Below are 25879 nucleotides of genomic sequence, written 5' to 3' on the forward strand. Positions count from 1 at the left end.
CCTTGGCTTTCCAATATTAAAAACTACCAAGAAATTATTATTAAACTGAAGATTATCACACAAGTTCTGAAGCAGCCCCCTTAAGATTTCTAAAGGTGTCAAACTAAAGTGTACATTACGATATAAAAATAATAATAAATATAAGAAATCACACAGAACAGAGAAGGAATCAGCCAGAACTCATTTTTATTTGCCAAATTACATGAAAAAAAAATCTGGCAACGCAACGTGCAAACAACCGCCCCCTCATGACTTTATTTTATTTATTTACAATTTATTTAGAATAAAAATATATATTTACATTTATTTACACTGGTCCTTCACCTTTTATTCCACAATATCAATTAAAAAAATGTTGAATGAAAAATATAAAATATAAGATTTAAAGTTGAGTTAAACTGTTGTGATGCATTAACACACACACACACACACACACACTAAATGAGTCACAACACAACTCCCACATCAATAACAGTGGAGTCAAGATGGCGGCCGAGGGAGAGTACGAGTCCATCCTGTGCGTGAAGCCCGATGTCAACGTCTACCGCATCCCGCCGCGGGCGTCCAACCGCGCCTACAGGTACGGAGCCGGCCGGTACCGGAGCCGGCCGGTACCGGAGCCGGTGCCGGTTCGCCGGAGGGGAGCGGGTCGGTGTGCTGGCTGCAGCCGGTCCGATGGTGGGTCGATCCGGACTGCACCCTCCACCTCCCTCAGCTGGGTGACAGCTCGGATCTTCTCTGCTGTTTTTATTTTTTTATTCATTTAATAATATCAACGCGTTAATTTTTAAGGCTTTCTGATTGATATTGAATATTTTTAGATTCAAATCGAGGAAACAGTCTAATGAATGAATCACTGTCACTTTGGTCATCTTCAGCTTTTATTTATGACAAAATAGAGATTTCACACAGTCACACAGTCTTTGGCCTTGATTATCTTAAACCTGCAAGAATTATCTGAGTTCACCAATTAGTTAGTTCAAAATGATTCAGTATGTATAGTAGTATATTTTTGAGAAGTTTGACCTTCATGTTTAAAACCACGATCATCTGATTAACCCATCAGTTGATTGGAATAATGGAATAATTGGAATGATCAGGAACAGTTAGGTTGATTGATTAGTTAGTTTGGGCTGCAGTAGTTATCTGATTTAATCAGTTAGTTACTGCCATTTTAATTAATTTTTCCATTTTGATCACAGATTAATCAGTTAGTTCCTTTTATACTGATATGTTTGAGCCGTCTGATTAATCAATCAGACAGCTCCCTAAGAATACTTAGGGAATATATTGGTTATTGATTAGCTGATTTATTTCTTTCCTTTCATGTGAAATGTGAGGGTTTTCTGGTTCCCAGCCTGTGGGGCCATAAACTCATTTTAATTTGAGTTGTGTCATTATTCATTATATAGTATTGATAATTTAATCCTGAATCACAATAACAATGCTCACTGACAGTTGCTGCCATAAATGAACAAGTAGCTTCATTCAGTGTTTTTTCACAGACACTAGCTTTGAGAGCTTGTCACGATTTTCAGCCATTTTAAAGATAGGTAACAGTTAACACAGAAGATAATCATCATAATAACTGATGGCTGTTACTTGCAGCTCTAAAATGTTGCTGTTAAAATGCGTCTGCAGGGCTGCTGACTGGAAGCTGGACGCTCCCGACTGGTCCGGCCGAATGAGGATCACAGCTAAGGGCAAAGTGGCATTCATCAAGCTGGAGGACAAAGTCTCAGGTAAGAGCTCATCGTTAGTAACACCTGAGATTGAAACTGAGAGTCCCCATAAAGAGAAGGTGCTGCTGATGCTGACGTTTGATACCCATCTCTGCTGCTCTTTCTTCTGCTTCTAGACTATAAAACGAAATAACCTCAAACAATTATGCAACAGAGGATACCTGATCCAAGCTCACAGGATGACTCATAGGTGCATTACCTCCCCAGTATGCAATCTGTCAGAGGCGACTCAGAGAACACAGAGGAAGAGAAGCTGCAGTTTTCACACACAGTTCACTGACAGCAGTTGTTCCTTCTTTCGCTTTGGTCCTGCAGGTGAGCTGTTCGCCCAGGCGCCGGTCAAGGAGTACCCCGGCGTTGCTGTGGAAACAGTCAGCGACTCCAGCAGATACTTTGTCATACGGATACAGGATGACAACGGTGAGGCTGATCTGATAAAATAATAAATGTTCGCTCCGCACAACTTCAAACCATTTGTGAAGGCCAGAAAGTCCCGTTAAGCAGGTGGCTTGACTCTGTTTTCCAGGTCGAAGCGCTTTCATCGGAGTCGGCTTCGGGGACCGAGGGGACGCCTTTGACTTCAATGTTGCTCTACAGGACCATTTCAAGTGAGCAGTGGGCGGCTGGTGTTATGGTCCAACTGAGAGCTCTCTCCTCTTTGTAAAGCAGCAGCAGACAGGTTTCTCATAAATGATTATGATTTATGACTGCCCAGAGAGTTCGTTGTTCAGCGTAGAACCTGAGCTGTTGTGTTTCCTTCTGAGAGCCGTTTCCCAGAAACATTTGCTCAACCGTAACCATCTGCAGCACGACACTGCAGCCTGTGCCAAAGTACGAGCTTTGTGGAGAGCTGCTTGTGTGCTGCCTGCTGTGGCTTCCATAAAAACTGCTGAGATGCATTGTTTATTTCTGTATCTGTGTGTGTGTCTCCCTGCAGATGGGTGAAACAGGAGAACGAAATCAGTAAAAGTGCCCAGCTCGGGGACTCAGGACCAAAACTGGACTTGGGCTTTAAGGAGGGACAGACCATCACACTCAACATTGGGGTGAGACCGGCTTAACCAACCAAAAAAATAAATAACAACAACGAAAATGTAAACAACATAAAGGGCTCCAAAGGTTTTATGAATGTAAAAGAAATTAAAACTAAACAACATGCCACTAAAATCTGATTTCATTTTTCTTTTCTGCATCTCCAGCAAGGTAAGAAGAGGGATAAGCCCCGCCCACAAAGCTCAGGTGGCTTTGGACTCCTCCCACCACCACCTGGAGGCAAGATAGCCCCGCCCCCTTCATCAGGCTCATCCAATCACAACATAGTCCCCCAGATGGGAGGAACAGCAACAGGTAAGTCACGTTTACAGCACGCTTCCACCTCCGTACTGTTTCTGTGTTTTTGGATTTTGTGTGAAACTGACAGAAAGAGAGCGGCTAAAGCTGAGCCGTCCCCGAGGAGGCTCGGATCTGTTTCACTACACAAGCGGCCTATTTTCCTCAGCGCTCTGTTAATTAGTGGCTGTTGAACGTGAAATCAGTCAGTGTGTGAGCTATTTTTAATGACCTGTGTGTCTTCTTCTCTGCCAGGCTGCCTGTTGGAGCTGGACAGCAGTAACTCTAACACAGTGGTCCAGCAGAATCCCACCTCAGATCTTTGGGGAGACTTTTCCGCTCCTGCCAGGTAGACGATATGTGGCACGAAGTACGTAGACAGACAAACATTGCAGAGGAGGCAGACTCTTCCTCAGTTAGGTGATCAGGTCTGGCTCTGGCTCGTGTCGCGGTCAGGTCAAGTCCACCTTCACTTCACAGCTCTTCTCTTTATAATAATAATGACTTCAGGGAGCCAAAAACTTCCCACCCAGGGCAGCACTTCATGTTAAGAGGCTGAAACGTTGAGCAGAGCCTGAGTCAGGATGTGGAGGATGGTTGGGCTGATAGACGAGAGTGAGAGACACGTTTAAAATAAGCTGCATGATGAAAAGAGTCTGTAAAAAAACCACCTCCATCTGAGCAGTAGTAGTTATCACCTGGTAAAAGATTTTACTTTACATCCCTGTCATTAGTTTCCCTGTGTGTCTTAAATAGGTGTAAAGTGTCAGTACTTAATCCAAATTGTCTTTTAATGACTGAAATAATGTCTTCAGACTGATGTCAGGTTGTTTCGTTGTTTCCAGCTCTGTTCCGCCTCCATCTCGACCACAGAACGCCACGAACTGGATCCAGTTCTGAGTCGCCGTCGGCGCCGTCGCTCCTAATTTCCATCTCACCTGCATCTCGTGTCCGTAGCTTCCCGTGCATCACACCGAGCGTAGCTCCCACACCCTGATCCCAAAGCTGAGGCGTGAAACACCACAGAGCTGGAGGAACGGAGAAGATCACACATTCCTGACAGGAAATGAAGCATTAATATGTTGAAACCATTACATGATATGAGCCATGTCCAATGATATTCAAGGGCTATGTGTGACGTCCTGAGCAGCAGGTCTTCCTCTGTTGTGTGTCTGCGTGGCCTCCCCAGCAGATGGCTCTCCGATCAGAGCTTTAGCTTTCATCTGCAGCATTTCTGTCCCAGCAACAGCTCCCCCCGCAGGCGCTGCTGAGCATCTCAAGAACACAAACCAGGGCTCTCTGTCACCTACTGTGAATCAATGTTGGCCATTTTGACAATTTCTTGAACAATTGGCACTTAAATTTAGAGTTTCTGTCCAATGATTACAGTTTGTTTCAGTTTGAATCCTTATAGAAGGTATATTGTGGTTGTTTTTCGACTCGACAGGGGAATAACTAGCTCGTTCCCATCCTCACACTGTGAACTGTGTCCTCAGCCTGCAGGAAACCTGTCAATGGAAATCAAATGTCTCCAAGTTTGGTCTTCAGTGTGGTTTGACTAGATACTGGTAGTGATTTAAAGGCAGAACCTCCAAACGTTCCTGTTCGATTTCTATGTCAGATGCAAGAATTCATCGATTTATCACGACAAGATTGACGGAGCTCACGAAGACAAAATGTGTTTGATGGGAATATTACATTAACATTCCTCCCTGCCATATTAAAGCTATGAATTTTTGTTTACAATGTAAATTTTCATTTACTACAGGGTGCTTTTTATCAGCAAACTTTTCTTTTTTGCAATTCTGGAAATCCAGACATGCAATATTTTACTTCAGGAGTTAGAGAGCCGAAAAAACAATATTAAATATAAAAATATAGGGTATCCTTCTGCTGAAATGGGCGACGGGTGTCTGTCTGCTGGCAGGATATGAAATGAAATATTGAATTAAATGCTTTGTGGCCTTCTTCACCACAATCAGCCAGTTAACTTGACCATTTCTTTCTGAGCAGGACTGAACGACTCCTGAGCTGAAAGTCGGATTTTTGCCTTGAAAACCAGATACATTCCTGGAGGCTCAGCTAAAATCTCAGCTTCACTTTCTGCATCACCCAGATTTAAAGCTGAATATCAACATAGTTGTGTAGCTGTAACACCCGCACCTCTCAAGCATTTTGTGTTAAAGGTGAAACCGAGGAGCTTTGTCATCTCACTGTAACGACGTGCTGTGATGTTTACTGATTAATTTCTGCTTTGTGTTGGAAAGAGTGTGATCGCTGCTGAAGAGCACATTTATTCAAACTCCCTGCTTTTATTCACGTTTGTAAAAAGGATCATGAGGAGAAACCGACAAACAAACATCACTGAGAGTAAAATACAGAGATAGAAAAACAGCAACATGAGTTTATAAATAGCTGCGTAGTTAACATTATTAACTGTTTGTCTAACAGGTAGACGTCTGATCTGAAGCTCAGAGCAGCTCAGAGAGCCTTTTTCTAACCTGCTGTGATTTAAAGCTGCCACGTTTAACTGACAAACAGCCTCTTTAAAGTAGATTTTGGAAAAAGCTCATCGTTTTCTAGCTGAGAAAGATGAGAAGATTGATCTCAGCTGCTTAGTGTAGCTTAGCATAAAGACAGGAAACAATTGGCCTGCAGAAAAACGCTTCCAAATTTAACGTGTAATGTTCGGTCTGTTCTCATTTCCCCAAACGCTGATCTGACCCTTCAATGAATCGGCTGACTGGTTGATGTGGTTTATTTCAGAACCGAACACACTCAGATGATTGTTGCATTAATCTGATGAATGTCTAAATGGCAGCATATGATATGTGATTGTGACTTTAGATGGTGTTTACACAACTTTGATAAATGAATCGTTTGCAGATGTTTCTTGACTGTGAATTTTATTTTGCGTGGACAGAATTATCTTGTTTGTTGTGATCAGATCACATGAAGTGTATTTGAATTGGGGCTGATTGACATGCTGTGATGTTCCATGTGATGCGTTTACATTGCTCATGTTGGTGGCTAAAATATAAAAATGTCTCCCGTTTCTCACTCATTCCACTCTGGCTGTAAAATCACTGGACTAACGCTTTTTGATTTATGACCAATTTAATGAGAAAGAGGCAATAAATCCTTTCAAAGGACGTGTGGTGATTTATTCTTCATGTAAATACTAAGACAATATCACAAGTAAAATTCCTTTTCTGTAGGAGATGAAGGAGATTCTGTATTTCTGTATTATTTTCCTTCTGTTAGAGTTCGATGGTGACATGAAGACTTATGTGTCGTCCAAAAACCAATCATCATTATTTCAGCATGAAGATGAGGAAGGATTTTATTCCTTCTGTTTACTGAGAGAAAAAAATTAAAATGGGACACATGAGCATTACTGAGAGGAGTAAACAGCACATTGACCTTTGACCCAGAGCAGTCACTCAGGACAGCTCTGGTTCTATTCATCTAAACTGAAATTTAAGTTTAAAAGTTAAAGTAGCTTCTGTCTTGGATGTCAAATGATCATTTTTAAATTAAATAATGAAGCCAAATGAGTCAACAGTGGAGCTGTGAGTTGACAGCTCAGCGGTTCCGTGGTCACAGCTGGACAAACAGCGTTAAATGTGAGATTTTAACCAATTTAATCAGGAGTTACACTGAGAAAGGCGGAAATATTTGAGATGTCGTCATTGTGAACTCTGCAGGAGGTCAGTTGGAGAACCGGAGGCAGCAGAAATATTGCATGAATTCAGGACGCGGCCACACAGAGCAGTAAATTTTATCTCTGCTTACAGCCAGAGACGGAGCCGACAGACCCGCGACCTCTGACCTTCCTCAGGAAAACAATTTGTTTTCCTCTGATTTTCTCTTGGCATCTGAGGCTGTTTTGGCTAACAAACACTAACACGTGGATGAATGAGTGTGCAGACTTCTTCTGAATCTGGATCACCTCCTGCTCTGTAACACACACCGAGCAGCTGGATCAGCCATCATCATGATCACCAGTTTGATGAAGGGTCAGATTTAAAGGTTCAAACACAAACTGCACAAACCTCCAATCACTATTTTGGTCTTGAAACTGAACCTTGGGATCTTCCTGACGCTTTGAACCAACATGTGATGATCCACTTAAAGTGGCGCTTTGGACTGAATGTCAACCATTCTAATGAGCTAATGTTGGAACAGTATCATCTTCAGCAGGTTTCTAATCTTAACTTGCAAAAATGAGTTACAGACGCTGCAGGAAAAGCCAGGACATCATAGGACATCCTCTGGGCACCACGAATGACTATATCCACCAACAGCAAAGTGCTGACTGGCCCGCTAACTTTACAGGCATTAATAAAAGTCAGATAGTTGCACTTCTGCTTCGCTTCAGTTAAGAACAAAAACGCCGTGACGACTTTGGTGTCACCCAAATGAAGCGTGGTTTTGTCTGTCTGTGCAGACGGACGAGCTGGTGTTGGATCATGAAGTCTAATCTTAGCATCACTTTCACATCTAAGTACATCACAACGTCATAAATGAAACTGACAAGTGCATTTTTTATTTGGCTGGAGGCCGCGATGAGACGGATTTGGAGACGGTGTCCCAGTTATTCCCAGAACAGAGCTCCCTTTGCCTCAGCAGATCCAGTCGTGCTGGAGATGTGATCTTTGTTTGTTGGTGTATTACTTTGTAGTTGTGTTACTTTTCTGAGTGGATTTGAGGACTTCACTATGACATCAGCTGGTTTTCTGCCTTCAGACTGTTGGGACTGTTATTCTCTTAAAACTCGATGATATTCTCTCGATGTGGTCTCTTCTCAGCTTCTAGCTTTTTTTTTTTTTCACACTTCACTCTCAGTCCTCACACACACACTTTGCCCGGACAAGCACATAAAGACACACACTGTTGCGCAACCCTGGCGTACTTCAGACACATAGTGTTAAAACAACATATCGGGTGAAATGTCAGCAGAGGAATGTGGACTGGACATTGACCCCCCCTCCGTCTCCTCCTTTGGACCGCCAGACGCGCCTTCTAAGTGCGAAACGATTAAACTGTCTCGTATTAACAAGCTCACTAATTCATGGCTTTTGGCTCGAGGAGGTTTGACAGATTTCTCAATCCCAGTCCGTGGTTCAGACCAGGATGATCAGGGGAACACCTGTGGGTGCGTGTGTCTCAGGAGGGCTGATGGGTAATTGTTAACAGTTTACTTCCTGTTGTTAACAGTGTGTATTTGTAAATCCTGACTGAAGCCTAAAAACAAACTTGAATCCATCGTTAATTCACTCCCACGTTTGGTTTTATGTGCAAACGTCCCCGTTACAGTTCAGGAATGAAAGCAGCCATCTTTGTTTTTTTAATCTTTACAACCACAAATGCCAAGTTTATCTAAGTGGTGTGAAAACGTTCCATATGGAAACTGATATGACTTAAACAGATGACAGGGGCTCGTTGAGTAAAAAGCAATACGGATCTGGACGTATGGAGCGTGTAGGTGATATATGCAGGCCGGCCCCAGGGCCTCCGAGGTCGGCGTCTGCCCTCAGCACCGGATTTACTATTTCAACTGACCGCTGCTCTCATTCAGCAGTTCATGCAGCGAATCAGTGGATTTCTGAACAAGAACTCAAGACATGTTCACTTTACTCTACGACACAGTACTCCAGTAAATACTTTTAAAGGCTCAACGGTCATCAGAGATGTTCAACATGAAAACTGATCTGCACTTAGAGCCTCGTGTTTAAAGTCATAAACTATCACCGACTGAGGGCAGGTAACCCAAACCCTGAACGACAAGCTGGAGGATTAGTCGTGGGAGCCCTCAGGTTGTGGTTGGTTTCTGCAGGTTTCAGATTTGACAACACAACACAAACAGGAGGGGTTAAAAAGGACAATTTTAAACGTAAGAGTGTCCTCAGCTTCCAGAAAGACGGAAATCTATCAGTCTGTTTGTCCTAATAAAGAGGCCGGTTTGATTCCCCGCCACAGTCAGACCACAACCCACGCTGCCTTCAGGCCACAAGGACACACAAAGCAGACGAAGGACACAACAATAGACAGGCCTTCAAAAACAAAAAAACAGAAATCAGCTGTTCGTCTTATCTGAACCAGGACAGACACAAAAAGACCAACAGGGAGCATGTGGCTTAAATATCTTTGAGTGGAGGGACTGAACAGCTGCCTTCAATCAGCACCTGATCACAGTAATTGGGTTACACACACACACACACACACATAACCAGTGTGCCGATGATGACCCAGCTTTATCCTGTTACACTCTGAAACCGTAAAAGTTTTGTTTGGTGAAGATTTTGATCCTGCTGAACAAAATAAAATGGAAGAATTTATGGAAACATCTGTTTGTTTGTCTTTTTTTTTTTTTTTTTTTGAGGCAACTCAAAATAATAAGCCAAAGATGTAACAGTGCATTTATCCGTCCACAGCACTCAGGGATGGCCCCTCGGGACAACACCCCTCGGAAGTGTTGTCACTTGTTCGAGGAATAATAACTGAATTTCCCATCAACCACCAAATTCCAGCAGATGCTTTCCCAATGAGCTGATGAGATAAAAAGAGACAACAGACGAGACGCATCAGGCAGAATTATGCTGTTTTTGAATACTTTGCATAACTTTCCGCCATCTGTGAGAGAGCAGCCTGCAGCCGTTTGGATCGATTTGGTTTCCCAACACATCTGATAATGAGCATCACTCTTTCCTGCTGCGGTCTTAAAGTTATCGGGGGATTTTGGGGCAAATGTAGCCTTCCCGTTTTTACATTAGACGAGCAGATTCTTTGTTTTTGTTTTCACCTCGGCTTGTTATTTACGCCTCCTCTGGTTTATATTAGCGTGGGCAGAGTTTCAACATTCTGCTCCCACCTCCCACTCTGTGAACGCTCTGGACTTTCCCTTTTTTAAACAAGTGTCAAAGATCATCAGATGCTTTACGTTACGAAGCCCCCGGCCTGAGAAACGGTGTCGATAAGCTGCTTCAGGTGTCAGATATAAGAGGATGTTTCAGGAATATAATGAAAGTGGCCACCTTCGAACTCAGACGCAGGCGGATCTGTCAGATCTCTTTCCATGTTTGGTGTCAGCGCCGTTCACTCTGCCTCCCCAGTTTGTTTCCAGCTGATTGTGTTTGTGTGAGAAAATGTGTTGAGTGTGTGACTTGGCTGGACTTTGAGGCTGAAGGGTCGGAACTCCGACACGGCGCTGACAGATCTTAATGTCAGATTTACAACCAGGGATCTATTTTTGAAAACATCTGGGGAAGCTCTCCAGATAGAGTGTGTGTGTGTGGTCATTTGTGTATGTGATGTATGTGCAGTGCTGTATAACCTTACACGGATATTATTGAGGTTTAAGTGTGCCGGGACGTTTTTTAAGGTCACTCTGCTCAGTTAGAGATGTGACTTATTTTGATGAGATTTAAAGACTTTTTCACATTAAAACGCACTGTGAGCCTTGAACATGTGAAATGAAACACTGAGTTTAAGATTTCCTCATTTGCAGAGACGATGATCTTCAGCATTAACAGTTTGTTGGTCAGCGTTTGCAATGAGAGCTGATGTGGTGAGCCAAATTTTAGCAGCTTAAATACAATGAACAATCCAAAAAATGTCCATGTGAAAGTTCACCGGAGCTGAGATGAGGTCGGATCTGAAGCGGACTGTTTATGGCTGTAAAGATGGCACCTCTGCAGTCCGCGTACAATCCAGAACTGATGACGTATTACTCTTTCAAAAGTCTGCGCCTAAATATAGACGCAGCGTTAAAATGGTGTCTCTTTCAAGGACACGATACAGTTACAGCACAGCTAAACACATGTAACCTCCAGAAATACAGCTGTTGGACTACTTTTTAAATGGAACACATATTATACAGCCATCACCGAAGTAAATATATTAAATTAGCAAAAACATAATGTTGCCATTGAAGAGCAGCCAAACCAACTAAGGTCTCAATTGAAACAGTTATGAGCTTCACACAGTCACTCAGTTTCTCATAATGGAAGCCAGATTTCCTATAAAGTCAAGTTCCTTTAACGAAGGGGATTTTCATCACGTTTAAACATGCGGGAAGAGATTTTATCACCTGCCATTTGTGACCAATGGATGGCAGTTAAAGAGCCTGAGATGACTTCTAATTCTTTGTGTTGGCGACAGTTGATCGTTTACAGTTAGGTTATAAAAAAAGTAAACAGCAGCTTTTTACAAGCCTGAAGCATACGTGTGGTTTTTAAAGTTGATCAGTTCGGTTTTATAAAACAGCGTTAAAGTGTTTAATGACGTCGGCCGTTTATCTCTCTCCTCTTCCTTCCTTCTCCTTCATGTTTCTGATGGCTCCTTTTGCTCGGCTCTTCTTCCTCTCCTCCTCCAGCCTCATCCTCTCCTTCTCCATCATCCAGTCTCCTCCCAGGTAGCTGAGCGTGTCCTCAGGGCGTCCACGGTGTCCAGGTCTGGGGTCCAGGAGGGACCGGAAGAAGGAGCAGGCCAGCGGGGTGAAGCATGCGAACTGCGGCGCCACGGGGGGCACGGCGTCCCGGTCGCTCTCCGTCTTAGGCTGCGCCCAAACGTCCAGCTCGTCTTCGGGGCACTTCGCTCTTTCGAACCACTCTCGGAACGTCAGGTAGGCGCGGCAGTCGCTGGCCGTTTGGGCCCAGGGGTGGCTGCCGGTGATCATGGCGTAGGTCAGGATCCCCAGGGCCCAGCTGTCGGTGCTGGGCTCCACCGACACCCAAACCCTCGTCTTCTTCTTCTTCTCTTCGTCTTTCCCGTCGTTCACGCTCCCCCAGCTGTCCTCGTTTCCTCGAGCAATCTCAGCCTCGGGGGGGCAGTAAGGGGAGCTGTACCAGACCTCCGGGACCCTGGTACCCCGGGCCTTCACCTGGGGCAAAAGACTTCATTCACTAACACAGTAATCACGTCTCGTTTCTAAAGATTTCTTAGTTGATGGCGAAAGATTCAGCCAAATGCTGAAAAATCAAACTGACCATCCCGAAGTCTCCCAGTTTGACCCAACGACACGTCGAGTCGCACAGGAAGACGTTCTCCGGTTTGAGGTCCCTGTGGACAAAACCGAGGGAGTGCAAATGGGCCAGCGCACCGCCGAGCTGGGACACCACCCGCTGACAGCTGTCCTCCTCCATGCCGACCTGAGGACGAATGAGAAGGAAACTCTGAAGGCAAAAATCTAAATACACACAAACTGTGTCCCATTTCGTCCCGTTTTTGGATCCCTGAAGGCCCAAAGTGTCCCAGAATTCACTGTGCAGCAGTAATGAAGTCGATGTTTGGGGGACGGTGTGGACGGTGTGACACAGACACAGTCCTACCTCGGGCAGGATGACGTCGTAGAGGTCTCCGAAGAGGCCCGCCTGTTGTGCGAAGACGTAGTGGGACGGTGTGGAGTAGGCGATGCCCAGAGCCCGGGTGAGGGACGGGTGGGTGCAGAAGGACAGGGACAGGTTGTACTCCCTCAGGAAAGACAGCAGAGACGTGGACTCCCGCGGGAAGAACTTCAGAGCCATCGGTGTTCCTGTAGGACACGGCGACATGAAACAGATGAAGGTCGTACTTTGTTTTCTCGCGGCTGCTCGTGTGGTTTTCCTCACCTCTCTTCCTGTGGACGGCCAGCATGACTTTTCCGTACGAGCCCTCTCCCAGCAGCTTGAGGACCTTGAAGTGGTCCGACGTGTCCATCGGCGTCAGAGACTGAGCCGTCAGGTGACACATCTCATCCAGAAGCTTTGCAGCTGCCTGGAAGCACACGCAGAACAAAAACATTCATTTCACTTCATATTCATTCGATAAAAGCAGGTGCAGACGACGAGTCTGGATCCTCCTGCAGCTTCCAGACAGAAACTAAATCAGTTTTCAAACTCGTTCTCTGGCTGGACTTTATTCTAGTGTTTCCTTCAACTGTCCTCATCGTTCAGTCCTGTTCCAGATGCTTCTTTATTATAATCATTAAATGTCTTTATTGAATGTTGAATCATCTGACCTGGGGGGATAATGACTCAGGTTTGCTCTCGTTTTAATGGAAACCCCATCCTGACTCCACTTTTTGGTTGAAACAGTCACTTTGGTTAAATGTGAGTAACTGTGAGCTTCTGTGGATCCTGTTACTGTAACCCAGACCGCGATTTCCCCCACGAGATTAACCGACCTGAGCTGAACACGAGAGGCAAAACAGAGCCATTAAAGGTTTAATGAGGCCGCAGTCACTACACAACAAATGTAAATAACATGATACGACAATTGGCAGCATTTCCTCTTGGTGGTGGCAGAAAACGTAATGTGGTCGAGTTTCCCTCCAGAAGGTGTTTGTGACCTCTGACCTCTGAATGGAGGGAAGTCGTTATTGTGTCGACTGGTTGTCTAAGTGTAACAAATCAACAGTCAAACAAACGTTGTCACCGCGTGATCAGTGATGAGCAATTTTCCTTCAACACCGAAGACGAATAAAACCCAAATGTGAGCGGCTGTATCGGCTCGTTTCACGGCTGCTGGTATCAAACACAACCGTTGTCATGATGATTGTTGTCATGGCGATGCCAGCAACACTGATCCGTGGGCATAAACATGTCTGTTAATAGCCTCATAAAATCCTCACACACACACACACACACACACTGTTTTGTCTTTCCCCACAGCTGGGACCTTTTGGGTCCTGGTCTGGGCTCTGGTGTCACTGCGTGTCCAGACGGGAGGCAGCTCATTACAGCTCATTAGACAACATGAATGTGTAGTACGGATTCTCCGGATGCTCGACAGGACACACCGGCACTCACAGAGACGACGTCTCACAAAAGTTACGACAGGTTTTAAATGTTGAAAACATCCGATCGGCCGTCACCACTTTTCAGGAGGAAGATACTCTCCGAGGCCTTTAATCGCACAAAGAACCTCATAAAACAGGAAAAACACTGCAGAAGCAGTGCAGCATTGTTTCCATGTCCAACGTGTGCTGAACTCTGAACTCTGCTGCTGCCGGCCTGAGACACGTTTTAAACCCTGAAGGCCAAAAACAAGCCCTGAAATGAGTGAACTGTCTGTGCTTTCACTTTTCATCATCATGAAAGACAAAAGACCAAATGAAGACCTGAGATAGAGTTTGGTCGGGGTGGGGGGGCGTCAGGTCTGAACTGCCTCTGTGAGGGGCAGGTTGCATAAGACGGACTCATGATGTGTGTGTGTGTTAGACAGATAAATATCCTGGTAATGTCCTACATGCCATTAGATATCTGAGGATCACAAACATCAGTGTGATGAATGACATGATGCTTAGTGTGTGTGTGTGTGTGTGTGTGTGCGTTCTGTCAGCCTTGGCACACATCCAGAAGGCAACTGGAACCCCATCGTGCTTCAACATAACAGAGTAAAGTGTAACGTGACACCAGCTGAGATTTTCATCCTGCTGTGTTAACAATGTCAAAGCTTGTTTCAACTTCATTTTAAAGATTCTTCCTCATTATTTAAAAAAAAAAGAGTGAAGGGTAAAATAAACTGTATCGAACTTGATGATGATGATTTTAATTATCATCAAAGCAAACAAAACATCCTGCAGTTGAAACTAAACGACATCAGACAGAAAAGCTCTGCAACAAATCAGCTCTCGGTTTTTATTAAATGTACACCGAACTGAATTGAATTTTGGCCTCACGTCTGCACTAAAGGCTGCAAATTTAGGTTTTCTGTGTCACTAAATGAAGAGATTCATCATCTAATCATATGTTTGCTGATACTTCTTGGTTAGTGCAGTGAATCTGCTCGTGCATTAATCACATTGTTCATCACAAGTTTAGATTTAAAGGCTGAATTCGGCCGAACCTTCTCTGTAGTTTCCTTTAATCTGTTGTTGTGACGGCAGATCGATCAAACTCAGCTCCAGATAATCTCCAGAGCAGCTCTGACTTACGGTCATCTTGCAGCTTTGGTTCAGCTCGGTCCGCCCTCAGTCAGATTTCCGTGCTGGTCTCGGTGCAGCAGGTGCACCTGCTGGAAAATCCCGGTCCGGTTCTTCAGCTTCCCGTCCCCTCTGGATCAGGACGATCTCAGTCTGCTGCCTGCTCGGCTCTTTGCAGGATTTGCTGTCTGCTGCTGCAACTTTTATCCAGACGTGATCTGTCCTCACCTCCTCCCCCGTCCTCCCCCGTCCTCCCCCTGCTGCAGCTGCACTGTGGGCTGGAGCCAGAGCAGTACCGTGCATGTGTGTTTGTCTAAATGCTGCATAGCCGGAACCAAAGGAATATCTTCCTGTCGTTTGAGGGTTCAGACCTGGTTCTCAGGGTTTGAATTAGATCTGGATTGCCACATTGATGTGCAGTTTCGTTGAGTTCGTTTCCTAATAGAACAAATGAGAAGTAGGGCCATTTTCCCATAGACTTCAATACAAAATGTCTTCTTCCTTGGTGTCCATTTGACAGGAAACAGGCTTAAGGCTCTTTAGATGAAAGCTGTTGATGAACTGATTCAATTAGCCATCACAGTAAGTGTGTTGTGCAAGTTTGAAATCCAACTCTGGATCTGTCAGCACGCGGCCAGCTGTCGCTCTCTCTGCGGACAACACGTGGGATTCTGTCTGACACCCAGACCGCCGGCCGAGGACAGGTGAGCCCAATCACACAAATGTGACGTCGTAATATATAATTAACTGAGAAAATGTGGAGCAAAAACAGAAAAAACTTTGTGCTGCTCTCAAAGATAATAATTCTGTTTCAGCCTGAATATGAACAAATGCACCGGCTTCTGTTTCAGTGTAAAAAATTTATTAATGACTTCAAGCACGAAAAACATACAAAATGTATAAATATTAAACGACACTACAGATTGACAACAATTACATTATTATTATTAAATATTACTTAATACTTAACCCATAGAAAACAATGAGATGCCTGCATCTCACACTAAATACGATCACATAGATATAAAAAGCTCATAAATAGCATTCTAAATAGTTTAAACAAAAACATCAGTAGAAAAATAAAACAACTGTTCTACAACATTTTCTCGTAACTTTGCTCGAGTCAACAGTCTCACAGGGCGTAAACGTAACAGGTGACCTCGAAGGCTACATTTCCTTCCATGCGATAATACATTCTGCTCGCTGAGATGTTCAGATGGCCTCAGAGCTGAAACATGTAAACAGATGATGAAATGCATCAAAGCTGCTTCTGCTCTGTCCGTTTTTATGACATCCGGCGCGTCGCCTCATGTAAGCAAGACTGACAGTCAGAGTGTGGAGGCCCAATCAGGAGCTAAACGCCAATTCATTTAACTGGAAAGTCAGAAGGTCATGAAAGGGTCATAGGTCATCCCAAAGGAGGGACATGAATTTCCAGTGAGATTTTATGGCTGTTAACCAAAAGTTAAGATGTTTTACTGACCAGATGCTAACCTGAAGGAGTCACTAATGTCGCTCATATTCATCATCCACAAATATTAAATATCCATCTCTCTGTTTTTCGCTGCAATTATATCATCAATAGCTGTTGAATGATTCGGTTTGGATCAAAATGGTCCCTAGTGGTCCCATCCCCGGAGCTAAAAGTCCTTTCAGTGTCGGCCGCAGTGAGATTTTTTCTGCAGAGACTTTAAGACTCTTTTCGACCAGTTGGCGAAGACCTGCAACCGTTCAGAGATTTCAACGGAGTACTGGAGCACTTCGAACGTCGTGGAGGCGACGGGGAGGGGGGGGGGGCGTGGCCTGCGGGGCCTCCACGTTTATCTGAAGAAAAAGAAAATGTTTAGAGGAACGAGGAAGCACCAAACACATCCAGGCCGTTCGAAGCAGTACTTTATGTCTTTCTAAGTGAAAGAAAGTCTAAGTCTTCTGTTGTTGAACGTGCACATTTCATCTAGAAAACTTTGACTTCTTGGTTTCAGCCATCTTTGTAACGTAGAAATATTTAACTCAAATAACATAAGAAGTTTTCCTCTCCCTTTGTGACCCTTCAGCTCTCACCTGTTGCAGAGTCGTGCTGAGGAGGTCGCTCAGGTGCCGGAGCTGAGCGCTGGCGCCCTCAGCTGCCTGGGAGGGCAGGCTGAAGTTTTCTTTCACTGTTTTCAGCCACTCGACGTGCAGCTTAAAGGACTGAGAGTACGAGAACAGCTCGGAAAGAGACTCGTTCAGCTGCAGGGACAACAAAGACACAATCAGTCCGAGCTCAGGAGCCGCTGATGTTTCTGCAGTTCAGAAAGGTCACCTTAAGTGAGCTGAAGTGTTTCAAGGTGTGATGCATGTGAGGAAGACTGTGAAGTCTGTTCGCCTGGATATGGCCTATGAGCTCCTTGTCTGACTGTTGGAAACACACAAAGACCGCTACGTTAGAAAAAGGCACAAAAACAAAGTTCGGAACAGCTGATGAAGGCGGCGTTGATGCTCACCAGCTCATGGAGCTTCTTGGAGATGTTGACCAGCATGTCCAGGTGATGGCTCATCTGTCCAAACCTGATACAGCTGGTGGGACGAGATGACGAGAGGACGAGCAGCTGGGCCAATAGCAGCAGGCGGAGAAGGCAGTGGGTGGAGTCATGAATCACTGCAAAGACAATTAAACGACATATCATTTATTTATTTATTTATTTATTTATTTTAGCTTTAACCTTCACTCAGCTTTTAGTTTCCACACATCACTCATTATTACGAAGGAAAGTTTGAACCATTTCAGTTCAGTTCTGGATGAATAAAGAACTGACAGGTTGATCCGTTCAAAGTGCTTCCAGATGAAAACAGATGCTGTGAGCCAAATTTAATGACTTAGAAATAAAGTCTGAAAACTAAAAAGGCCAAATATTTAGTCAGAGGCTAAAAACGGCCGGTCCAGCTGTGCCCATGATCAACCCTTTGACGAACATCCAGCTGTAGTTGGTCACAGCTGTGAGCCGACAGGTGGCTGCTGGTCGTCCCCCGTTTGACCTGCTGCGTGTGAATCATTAAGAGAAACCACAAAGCTGCAGTTCCCAGGCCAGATCCACACCACACGACACCCAGTCCAGGGCTGGTGCTGAGGCAGTCAGGAAATCTCACAATTTATGTTGCAAAACATTTCTGCTTCACTCTCAGCTAATTCTGGTAATCTCCGAAGTCTCAGATAAGAGCAGCAGCTCAGATGTGAGATTAAAGGTCTGCGGTGTGATTGAAGATGTAGATGCAGAAAGAGGTCAGACGCTGTTGGTCTGACTGACTTCTGATCTCATCGGTCTGAGCGGAAAAAACACATTTCTGTAAACTGGCTGTATGAATTTCAGGGAAACATAAACAGGTTAATGAGGTCAAGTAATTTTATTTTTATGAAAAGAGAGTAAGCTCAGTTCACAGATCGTTTTATTTGTCTGATTTGTCTGATTGAACCGCGTTAGCAGCACGTTCACAGTGTCGTACAACAACGATATACAACTATTATTGTTGTGTATTTGCACATTGTGCATACTTTAGTCTTTAATTTAGATTTTTTTACTGTAAAAATATTTTAACATTACTGTATTTTCTGTTTCATTTCTATTTCTGTGCACTCTCATGCACATGAGTCATAAATGGTTTAACATTTGAACTGTGTTGTTGTGGACACTGAACAGTATTAATGTGTTGTGGTTGTGGTTTCGATGGCCGTCTGGTTTCAGTTAGCTGAATCGGTGAATCAGTGAGCTGATTCACTCCCTTTTAGCTTCGTTTTAGTGTCGACCTGCTCTCAATAAAATCTGTGGACTCGGATGTTTTCTGTTAAACTAAATCTGCTGCAGCAGCTGAAAAGAGGCAAACAAAAACCAAAACAGAGTTAAAATAAAACACTTTGGAACATGATGATAATTATCTGAGCAGCATCTTTCACATTCAAGTGCAGCTCTGATTTGGATGAGGAGAAATAATTTCCTCAAATCCTCTGTTTTATTTTACCTTGCTTCCTTGAGTTTAGTTTTAAATCATCTCTGTTCAAGGAACTAAAAATTAGTTCATGTCTGTAAATCAATTCGCTGCTTCATGCAACTTCAAAAATCCCATTAGCCGACGACAACAAAGACGTGAACTGTCCGTTAGTGTTGGATCAGGGATCAGGAATGATAGGTATGCTGTGGGTTTTTTTTTCCCCAGCCTGCTCCGGGCCTCTCCTTGGAAAAGGAAAGGGGATCTGGAGGAGCAGTCTGACTCAGATGAATCTCGGTGCGGTGACATCAGCAGGCTGGCGCCTCGGGCCGCGCTCTTTGGAGGGAAAACATCCACTTTGTCAGGAGTGTCTGACACTTTCAACACTTTTACTGCCGCTCGCGCACCAACACGGACCACGTCACAGACAAAACATGGTGCAGCTTAAATTAAAAAGGACATATTCCCATGAATTAACCGACATTCTGCCTACTCTGTTACCGAGTTCACATTTGCTCATCATTTATGAATGATTGTAAAATGTTCTGCAGAAATAAATCAAACAAGTTTAGTTTTATATCAGATGTAATACTCTAAATTAAAGCTTCATGAACGTGATTTGTGTATATAAACTATACATATGAAGAGCTTGTAAAAGCCTTTAATCATCTTTGAGCTGTCACTGCAAATCATCCACTGGCTGTTTAAAGAGGGGGGGGGCTCTTTGAGACATTGCTGAGGAGTGTGTCAGCCCTCAGGGCCCCATCGATGGAGTCGGGGCCCCCGGGCACTTTCATGTCCCTGCCAGGCTGATTTCACAGTCGGACTTTGGCCAAACTGCGCTAAAGATTCTTAAACTATGAGGACGCTCACGAGAAACACGTTGACCTTTTATTATTCGCGACCTTTCCACAAGCTAACAGGGAGGTGGCGTCCTCTGACGTCATCAAGACGCAAACTGTGATGGACGACAGTCTGAGCAGATTAAACTGACTTTGGCAGAAAACAAACGTGCACAAATGTCAGCAGTCAGACGGTCTGCTGGGTTTCAAAAGAGAACGACAGTCAACAGAAGAGCTTTTGTCCTACTGTTTTTTATTTTGATGAACAAGAGACAAATGTTTTGTTTCCTGTGATGCAATAGAAGGCTCGCTGTGATTGGCCGGTCGGCTCTGACAGCCGGGTGACCTGTGAACAGGTAGGAAACAGGAACATTACACCTCTAACTGAATATCCAGGAAACAAACAGGAACAGGCTGAGACGGTGTAATCAACCGAGCACAAGCCAAACATGAAAAAAGTTTTCATTTCATTTCTATTTTTAGAAGAAGCTGCAGCTTCATGTATTTACTGATTATCCTTCAGTTTCCTGCACTTTGTTTACATCCACTCAGGGTCACACAGCAGCTGCAGTCTATCTCAGCACTAACTGGAAACAGGAAACAGCTGCAAAATAATGTTTTCACTAATTAAAAGTCCCGTCGAGATCATATTACAGGACGGCGGATATGATGCTGTCGAACCTCTGAATTACTGTACCATATATATACTCCTCACTGTGAGTCAGACTGAGGCAGACGCAGCCTCGTCTGTCTGACGGGACTTCTGGAGGTGATCTATAGGTGACAACCTTTCGCTTCTTCCGTTTGCAGCCTGAAAATCGGAGGTTTCCCTGCACCGACGGGATCGTTTCAGAGTTCAAACACAACAGTGACAACTAACAGATGTTTGTGCAAACACGAAGCACACGTGCGGCCTTCTGCCAGCACACGCCTCAGAGTATTATTCATAACTCCTCTACATGCAATATCTGTCAGCTCTAGACACAAACACTTGAGACACACAAGGAAAAAACACTCATGTGGCTACTGGAAAGTTACGGAATAATACATCAGCAAAAAGGCCTCTGTGAGATTATAAAAACAGCCTGCAGCCCTGCAGAGCCAACAGCTGTGACAGCGTTACAGCTCAGAGGAAAGTTGCTTAAGAAGCAGAGTGGACGGGCCAACTCGGAAGGAAGCAGCAGGTTGTTTCATCAGCACACAGCGAAACATGCGACAACTCACACGCTTCCACTGCTTCCGCTTCAGTTTCTCTGCTGAGTCAGATGCTGGAGTTTCCTGCTTCTGCTGTCTGACACAGTGAACGCCTCATTTCCTCAGCTTTTACTTGAACAAACGTTTGAAGTGGCGAGCTAGCTTCCTCCAAAGCCACAATAAGCTGAATGAGGAGAGTTTGAAACACATTTCTGGATCAGTGAACGTAATTTGGTTGTTTCATGTTGATGCTGATTCTTTGAGCTGTTGAAAAAACTCATTAAACTCGAAGAACGATGTCTAATATTGAAGATATTGAATCATCACCCCAGTCTGCACATCTGTGGACATATTTGGTGTCTTTTGGCTCGTTGTTTGGGCTTCATGGACAAGTGCATGCAGCTTTAAACCAAAAACAAAGCAGGTTTTATTCTTTGGCTCCGAAAACACTGGAGTTACGTCGTTAGAAAGCAGGAGAGGGGGATTTCCCAGCATCAAGAGAAGGAAAACATCTGAGACGCTTTCTCATTTGATAACAAGGTACAAGCTTTGGCATGTTGGCAGGTACAGTAAACAGAAAAAACACACAATGAGTGAATTATTCGATAAAAAATATATCTGTAATCTGCTGAACGAACAGAGGGACATTTGTACTTTTCACAAGATCTGATTCGGTTTCATCATCTGACATCAGTCATCCTAAAAAGATCCGTGCGTTGAGAAAAGGAACAACTGCTGCTCGAGGAAGGGAAGGAAAGGAAAGGAATCTAAAAATAGGCTGACATGACTCCAGAGGGAGGCTGTAATGAAGCAGCGATGATGCATTCATGGGGTTAATAAACAAACCTCCACCTGCAGGGAGAAGCAGGAAGTGGCCGTCTTGGCTTCCTCCACTGGAATCAAATGCTAACTTGGCCGGCTGTTTTGGCTTCTTCTGTCTTTCCCACGACTAAAACTGTGTTTCAAGAGCTGGACACCAAAAACCTTCATGTTGCAACTGATTCCAGTAAAATTCCCGCCCTCCAAAATCCAGCTACATAACACCGAGCTGACATCACACACATAAAAATAGCTTCATCTGAACTCTGGGAAAGTGTCAGAAATATGAACACTTCCTGGATCAGAAAGTCAAAAGTAATAACTGACCAAATTTGGAGTCCAGACTGTCAAACTGGATTCACATCACAAAACCAACTCATCAGTTAAGACACAATCGGAGGTCGCACAATGATGCCGACCCGACACTTCTACGGTCGACAACCATCGATCCTGACTCGCCCCCCTCTGTGATGGTGCCGTGCACCATGAGTGTGCAGGTTACATGTCAGACAGGTGGTGACATCACCGTCTGCCCACCTGACTCATGCGACTAGCACACAGACAGACAAACGCACACTTTTGATTTGGGAAAAAATAATTGCCGACCGATCAGCTGGTTGTGTGACGTAACGTCAGAGCCGATGAACACAACAGCACGCGACACTTTGACCTGTAGCAGCAGGTGAGTTGACAACACGAACAACAGATTTATGAAACACGGCAACAGCAGCATCTAAAAGTGGTGATGGCATCTTTTACCAACTTACACAACTGTAACACAAAACATGAACTGGCATGCCTACTGCTCTGTCTTTTTGCAAACACAACCGTGTGTCATGTGTTGGCAGGTGGAATGAGCTCAGTCCCTGGTTCCTTCCTTCCTTCCTTTCTGCCGTCACATAAAACATGGCAAGTCTAATGACACTGTTGTGTGTCTGCGCCAAGTGCTGGCCGACACGCTGACTCAGAACAGCAGAAAACTGGATGTTAAATCACACCCAACTGTGTCAGAATTCACTTGTGAATTCTTGAGTTGCGTCCAAAAACATGTTTTATGAGGTCATGAAGACTTTTGACCTTTGACCCCTGAAATATAATTAATCAAACATCTACAGAGAGATAAAACTGCTGCAGCTCGTTGCATTTGACAACACGGAGTGTTATTAAAGGTTAAATATGAAACCGGTCTGGACGTGTCTCCTCATCATTTTTCAGAGTGACTCTGCGCTTCTATGAAAAACAGATTTCCCTCCAAAGCTCTCACATGGCCGCATTAATAACTCTAACGTGCCTGAGAAATTCTCTGACTCGGCACTTTTGCTTCCTGTTCTCACTGAATGAATGGACTGAAACAAAGGTCTCCTTCTGCGCCGAAGCTGCAGTGACGTCCTCCTGGTTTGTTTTGGACAAAAGCATCGCATGAGTAAATCAATATGGAACACTTTAAATATATAGAGAAAACTAGACAAACTGAAAATTCACCCCAGATTTTTCTTGTGACCACAACTTGACAACAAGCCAAATAGAAAGTCAACAACACAACAGAAAGGAGCTGCTCACACACCGATGAGTCAGCATTTAATTAGAATTATATCCATCAAGCGGATGAGGACTTTTATTTTGAATACAGCGAGTAAATGTAGTGGAAGATAAAATATGAAACTTGAAACTATACAGAAAGCACACACACACATGCACACAAACACACACACACACACACACACACACTCAGGACCAGCCAATCACACTCCAGCCTGAAACCAATCAGCTCGTCGTCTGTGAGATTCAAATTAAGCTAAATGTGGCGTGGAGCCACAAAGCTCCTGCAGCTACTCATTCATTCATTCATTCATTCATTCAGTCATTCAGTAATCAAACTCTACTTCTGGGCTGAAAGTAAAAGTGAAGACCACGTGCAGTAAAGTCCTCCTCCTCCTCCTACACACACACAAACACACAAACACACACTCAGTAGAGAAGTATTAAACTTACATTTCATCGTTCCTCTGTTGCTGTAGTAAACAAACCTCCGCCTGAGTCCAGTGTGTGTACTGTACGTGTGTGTGTGTGTTTGTGTGGACAAAATGTAAAAGTTCCCTTTTATAGCATAGAGTATGACACATCACCTGAGTCATCAGCCACCCCCCCCCCCCCCCCCCCCTCCCTCCCTCCCTTCCTCTGGCCCCCCTCATCTGAAAACACATTCAAATGTCTTTGTTTGTGGAGGTGACTGAATGAACTTCATCAGAAATTAAAAAAAACAAAACACAGAAGAATCAGAAAATACAAAGTTGAGCAACTCTGCAACGTCGTCATCATCTCACTTTCTTTCATTCACAAAACAACCCTGCTTCTGTTTCCTGTTCACACATATAAATGATGCTGGAGTCAATAAAACGAAGAATGAAGTCCCAAGTAGCAGGAAAAGATAAATAATTCATGTGATGAACAGTTTCCTTCTTTTTCGTGGTACAAGTTGATTTCTTTGGCAGGTTGGCACAGAAAGAGTTACAAAAATAAACAGAAAATGGTCAAAAAGAGGTGACGACAGCTGTCCATTAATAAAAGATATCTGCAGGCTGATGAATTAAACAAAGACCTCCCCAGTAACAGAGCTGTGGTCGAACTGGGCAGCTCCCAGTGTGGCTTCCTGCCAAAGCTTGAGCCAATAAAACCAACTCAGATAACAAAAGTTCCTGTTTGCCACACATCATTTATTTCTGCTTTCACCTTCCATGACTCTTTTTTTTTTTTTTCCGTCAGGAATTTCTGGAGTTTCGAAGAGTTGTGATTTTCCTTCGCCTTTGTAAGAATTGTGCCATCAGGGAAGAGGAAAGAAAGGAGAAATCCACATTCTGTTTCACATTTCATTTTTTTAAGCACTTCTGCTTGAGATATCTTTAGTTGTGTGTGAAATCTCCTCCCAGAGAGAAGCTGCTTTACTCTGATGCTGCCGTGAACCTGCAGAGAACCGCCGAGCTTCTGCTGGACCCACAACGAGGAGAGTCAGGGGAGTCAGTTCATCCCAGCTGATGCTCATCAGAGGCTAAAATGTATTGAAGTCTATGGGAAAATGTCTCCATCCATTTAATTCATGTTTTTCAAAAACAAGATGGCGACAGTAAAACAGTCGGCTAGAAGAGAGAGAGTTCTGCCCTCAGATGACTGGCCACAAATCAGTAATCAGATCACAGCGCAGGTTTGGTTCAGGTTTAAGCTGGTTTTTGTGACGTAGTTGCACTTTCACATCCTCCGACGGGCCGAGATCGCTGGCCTTTGATGTTTCAATGTAACAATCGCCGCTTCATTGGAAGTTCTCTGCATGAGCTGGTGAAGAAGTTATTAGTAGAAGACTATTTCTAGATTTCCCACTCATGTTTTTGTGTGTAAATTGCGGACACACCTCCTCATCCCTCTGTTGTGAGGATCTGGACCAGATGCACCAGATGTCGTCCTGTTCCAGCCTGTAAATAAAGCTTGTGGTGGCGTTTGTGGTTTTGGTTAAACATTTGAAGTCCTCTTCGTCTTCGTACTTCAAATCAGCGCTGACATTTTTAATGTTTGCCCTTTGAGGAGCGGGCCAGATGTGGACGACGCTTCTGACAATCACACAGAATATGGAAGCCTGGACCAGAAGAGGGCCGGCGGACCGGACCAGACTATCTGCTGGCTGGCATGTTAAAGAACTAGAATTGAAGGTAAAGAAAGAGTGGGCCGGGCTGCTGGTGGACGAAGGAATGAAACAGCTGCTGATGCTAACATTAGCGACGTAGCAATAAGAAACACTTACATCTACCTCCTTTAAACTCTGATGAAATACGCTGACGGTGGATATTTTGCAGGTGCACGTTTTGCTGCGATGGTTCACAGAAATATTCAACATGCTGTCCTCATTAAGTTCATTAAAAACATTTCACTGTTGGATACATGAATGGAAATTTTTGGGGGGGTGCGCTGAGCTTAACCTCTGTTCAGTAAGTCACAACTTACTCACTCTGTTATGTTGAAGAATGAAAGTGTCAGCTGAAAAACAGTAAATTGTAAGTAATGGGATCTTCATTATGTTACACACTTCATTCATTAAATGA

General features: G+C 44.1%; 3 protein-coding genes across 3 annotated transcripts; 1 reads left to right on the plus strand and 2 right to left on the minus strand.

Moving 5' to 3' along the window:
- Nucleotides 1-465: 465 nt before the first annotated feature.
- On the plus strand, nt 466-6170 carry necap1 (NECAP endocytosis associated 1). The gene is made up of 8 exons (XM_029513994.1): nt 466-580; nt 1642-1742; nt 2058-2162; nt 2269-2350; nt 2680-2788; nt 2942-3089; nt 3327-3420; nt 3917-6170. Exons 1-8 carry the CDS (start codon nt 486-488, stop codon nt 3969-3971), a joined length of 789 nt encoding a protein of 262 aa, XP_029369854.1. The 5' UTR covers nt 466-485; the 3' UTR covers nt 3972-6170.
- Nucleotides 6171-10542: 4372 nt separating this feature from the next.
- Nucleotides 10543-15141, minus strand: LOC115050859 (serine/threonine-protein kinase SBK2). The gene is made up of 5 exons (XM_029513972.1): nt 14989-15141; nt 12683-12827; nt 12404-12606; nt 12062-12223; nt 10543-11955 (listed from the first exon to the last, which is right to left on the minus strand). The coding sequence occupies exons 1-5, from the start codon at nt 14992-14994 to the stop codon at nt 11368-11370; spliced, it is 1104 nt and encodes a 367-aa protein (XP_029369832.1). The 5' UTR covers nt 14995-15141; the 3' UTR covers nt 10543-11367.
- Nucleotides 15142-16032: 891 nt separating this feature from the next.
- LOC115051399 (uncharacterized) lies at nt 16033-22337 on the minus strand. Its single transcript, XM_029514792.1, has 6 exons — nt 22329-22337; nt 21825-21921; nt 17460-17614; nt 17279-17371; nt 17024-17205; nt 16033-16779 (listed from the first exon to the last, which is right to left on the minus strand). Exons 1-6 carry the CDS (start codon nt 22335-22337, stop codon nt 16629-16631), a joined length of 687 nt encoding a protein of 228 aa, XP_029370652.1. The 3' UTR covers nt 16033-16628.
- Between the last annotated feature and the right edge of the window lie 3542 nt (nt 22338-25879).

The sequence above is a fragment of the Echeneis naucrates genome, chromosome 11 (assembly GCF_900963305.1).
Source record: "Echeneis naucrates chromosome 11, fEcheNa1.1, whole genome shotgun sequence".
Lineage (NCBI taxonomy): Eukaryota > Metazoa > Chordata > Actinopteri > Carangiformes > Echeneidae > Echeneis > Echeneis naucrates.